We start from the raw sequence: 3,879 nt of genomic DNA on the forward strand, positions 1-3,879 counted from the left end.
GCAAATGCTGTTTGCTCAAGTACTGGCCAATGCTGTAACAATTGCCAGCATGCTCAGTTTGTGGAGAATTATCAGCACTGCATCTTGGTAGAGAAATCCATGCTCATGGTTTCAGAAGATTAATGACTACAGACATTTTGGTGACAAATGGTTTGATTAACATGTACATGAAATGTGGTAGCCTGATGACCGTACATTTGTTATTCCAAAAAATGATTTACAGGGACATTACTTTTTTTTTTTTTTAAAAGAAACCACGTAATCATTCACATAAATCAAAGTTAGCTACATTCATCAACCATGATGGATACAAACTCTCAAACCAATAATTATGAGATGGATGATTAATGACATATTGTGCTAGACTAAGAGCCACCTTGTTTGCAGATCTATATACATGATTAATTTGAAGGACTCGATCTGATTTAAGGAATTTCAAAATATCACACAGCAAATAACCATCAGTATTCAAAAACTCTGAGGGGTCTGAAATCATCCGAACCGCGGTGATGGAATCCGAACAAACCTTCACATTTGAAATCTTCAGCCTTAATGCCAACAAAATACCACTATGAATTACTTTAATCTCCGCAGCTAGAACCGTACCTGGATTGCGAATACCACAAGCAGTGGCCGCAACAATATGTCCATAGTGGTCTCTTATCACTGGGTATGTCATGCACGGATTTGGTCAAAGTGCTCAGAAAATGCTCGATCAGATGTTGGATTCTGGAATTCGGCGACTGCGAGATGGAGATACTTTTGTTGCTGTTCTTTCTGCATTTAGCCATTCCAGTCTCGTTGCTGAGGGACGTGCTCTTTCAACCGGATGACTCATGATTTTCAAATCGAGCCTCGAGTAGACATTATGCTTGCATGGTCGATCTTTTGGGTAGAGCTGAGCTCTGCAGGAAGCAAGTGACATTTTGAAAAGCATGCCCATGGAACCCAACGAACCTGTCTGAGGGCCCTATTAAATGCGTGTAAAATGTAAAAGAATATAAATGTTGCAGAAGAGACGGCTCTACAGATTTTTAATTTGAATTCTGAAGTAACAGATAGCTACATGTTGCTCTCAAATTTGTACGTGGCCAGTGGGAGGTTGGATGAGTCCGCTACGGTAAGGCTCTCAGCTAAGATAAGGGGATTGAGGAAAATCCCCAGCCAAAGTTGGGTTGAGGTGAATAAAAGTCTCGTGCATTTGCAGCTGGGAAAGCTTTGAACTTGGAGATTGAGGAGCTCCACAGGGTACTTCAGGATTTGAACCTTCATATGGTGATGGAGAGTTGTCTATCCAAGGGAACGTTGAGGCCACAAGCCGAAGTTGAAATCTGCTGAAGGTTGGGTCAATCCTGCCTTCACCAACAGCTTGTTGAGCTTATCAGGTGAGCATATCTGAAACTTCACTTCCCCAGAAGAGAGAAAAATCTCAGCAAGTTCGAGCATTTCTGAATTCAGACTTGTGCTATCCCTAGTCTTGCTGAGCACCTTTATCGCAAGCTGCACAGCCTCTTTTCTAGTGGTGTCATCTTTGTAATCTGCTTGAGAATGGATTGAGCAGCCTGGTTATTAGCTCCAATTGCTGCAGTTTTCCAACCACCGAAATTTCCAATGCTGTGCTGATGAGAATGTTTGCATCAGACATGATTCCAGCCACAGCACACGCTACGAGACATCAATCTTGTACATTTTTCAACCGATTTTGGAGGTTTCAAGCAATTTGGAAATGACTTTCTTTTCGCCAGCTAGTATGACTCCATCCGTAGCCAAAATGCCTATAGCATTTCCTGCATTTCCAATTGCTTCCATTGCATACTCAACCTGGTATAGTCGACCTACTGGAGAAAAGATTGTTGTGCGGCTGTCATGTCATCGAGACATCTGCCAAAACAGACAGAAAAGCCATTGGTTTAAGATCAGAATCAATAAAATAAGATATATGATTGCCGACCAACAGAATTATGACTCATTGAGAACCAATCAAAAGAATTCCAAGTTATTCACCTGACACAGCCCTATAATGAAAAGAATTGAGATCTCAATGGTAAAATAAGCACAACTGAAGTAAAATTGTCACCAGACCAGACGCCAAGTCCAATAACACAAGAAAATAGAAGGGCCGTGTCTTAAAAAGCACCACAAACTGCATTTTAGACTTTGGGTTGCTGATACGAAGCTCAAAGCATTAAGAGGTAACAAAATAGCTAAATTAACAAATAACGTGACAAAAAGCTCTGACAAGGTACTTCTTGTTTGCTGGCACACAGAAGACAGACATACGGGCCGCGCACAAAAAAAAAAAAAAAAAAAAAAACAGGGCCGTGTGCGATACGAAACATACATACGTGATCTATCAAAAGGGGAAAAAAATCCCAAACCCCTAAACGCATTTCCGTAATTCTACCTTTACTCACCGAAGCAGCGAAATCGCAGATCTTCCTAAAAACTAATCATAATTCCCTAGCTGCGGGACAATCCTCACTGGAGTTAACTAAGCATGCCAAGAATTCACCTTCACTTTCGAAGGTAAAAGTAAGCCAAGAAAAACAAAAGAAAGAAATGCGACACATTTTTACCTTCCAAAGGACAAGATTTGTATTCAAATCACACCGGTCCAAAGCATAGAAGAATGGAATTGATTTATTAATTAATCAGAAACGAGAAAGTACGTATACCTACTTGCACCAGTGAACGCTAAATCGAGAGAGAACTCGTGTTTCACGAAACGATTGAGAGAGAACAGCTTTTGGCTTTGGCAGCAAGAGATTGATTATTTGAAGAATGCTGACAATCTCTATTATGATTTAACGGGCCGAATACCCTTTTTAAATAATAATGGGCCTCAAATGGATCCACAAGATTCAGATGTAAATGGACACTTAATAATAATAAAAAACCTCTTTATTGGGCCTCTTTTGGGCTTATTCTGTTGCACGGGGAAAAAGGTTCAAAATTGAATACTACATATGGATTTGTAGGGCGATACCACACGTACAATTCTTGTAACAAAAAATATTTAAATAATTAGTACTTGACTATAATTTTCATAATCAACATTTTCTGATCATCCTTGATTAAATTATTGAATATGATACATGACTTCGGACAGCTTGCCTTGTCTCTCCCACGACATTTTTACAAGAAACAAGAATGGAAGAAAATGCTTACACAAGAATAACTAGAAAGTAAATACATGCACGATAGATACAATATTGAACTAGTTAGTTAGCTAGCTGTGGAAACTCAACTCGGGTGACGAGTAAGAAGATTGTAACTATAAGGGCTCGATTTCGGAAGATAAACGATTGATTCCGAAATGGCACAAGAGCTCTTGCAAGAAGAGTGTATATTCATGAATCCAAATCCATGACTCAAAGACCTTGAAATCTTGGATCTTCCCTTCCAAATGCTACCAAAATATGTTCCATGGTCATGTTCATCCTTGGAACATGCCACTAGAGCCGCAAAAAAGGGATCCCTTTTCAACGACCTATTGCTAGTTTGATATTTCTTGGGAGAGACCTCCTCTTGAACGTGCAGCTTCCTGGAGTTGGAGTTTCCGGCGGGAGGCAATGGGAGGAGACGCCGACCAGAGGGTTCTTTCTTTATCGAGGCCTGGCGTTTGGGCATACCAGGGATTTGTTCCCAAGAGAATGGGACTCCACTGATCAATTTGAGAGTTGTGGTTGGGCTAAATATTGGAGGGAATTCTTCATTGAGCGATAATGACGCTGATGATCCAATGGATGAATCAGACGAATCCGATGGTGATGATGGTGGCAACATGATAGACGACCGGCGAGGGGCCGGCCAGATTCTTAAGGAGGAACGGAGAGATTCTTCCTCATTTGGGCGGATTTCAGCTTCAGAAGTAGTCAT

The 3,879-nt window shown here is 40.7% G+C and overlaps 1 protein-coding gene and 1 pseudogene across 1 annotated transcript; both read right to left on the reverse strand.

Moving 5' to 3' along the window:
* Nucleotides 1-249: 249 nt before the first annotated feature.
* LOC140982358 (putative proteasome subunit alpha type-4-B) lies at nt 250-1,881 on the reverse strand (annotated as a pseudogene).
* Nucleotides 1,882-3,243: 1,362 nt separating this feature from the next.
* LOC140982160 (uncharacterized) lies at nt 3,244-3,879 on the reverse strand. Its single transcript, XM_073448577.1, has one exon. It carries the CDS (start codon nt 3,877-3,879, stop codon nt 3,244-3,246), a length of 636 nt encoding a protein of 211 aa, XP_073304678.1.

The sequence above is a fragment of the Primulina huaijiensis genome, chromosome 8, assembly GCF_012295235.1.
Source record: "Primulina huaijiensis isolate GDHJ02 chromosome 8, ASM1229523v2, whole genome shotgun sequence".
NCBI lineage: Eukaryota > Viridiplantae > Streptophyta > Magnoliopsida > Lamiales > Gesneriaceae > Primulina > Primulina huaijiensis.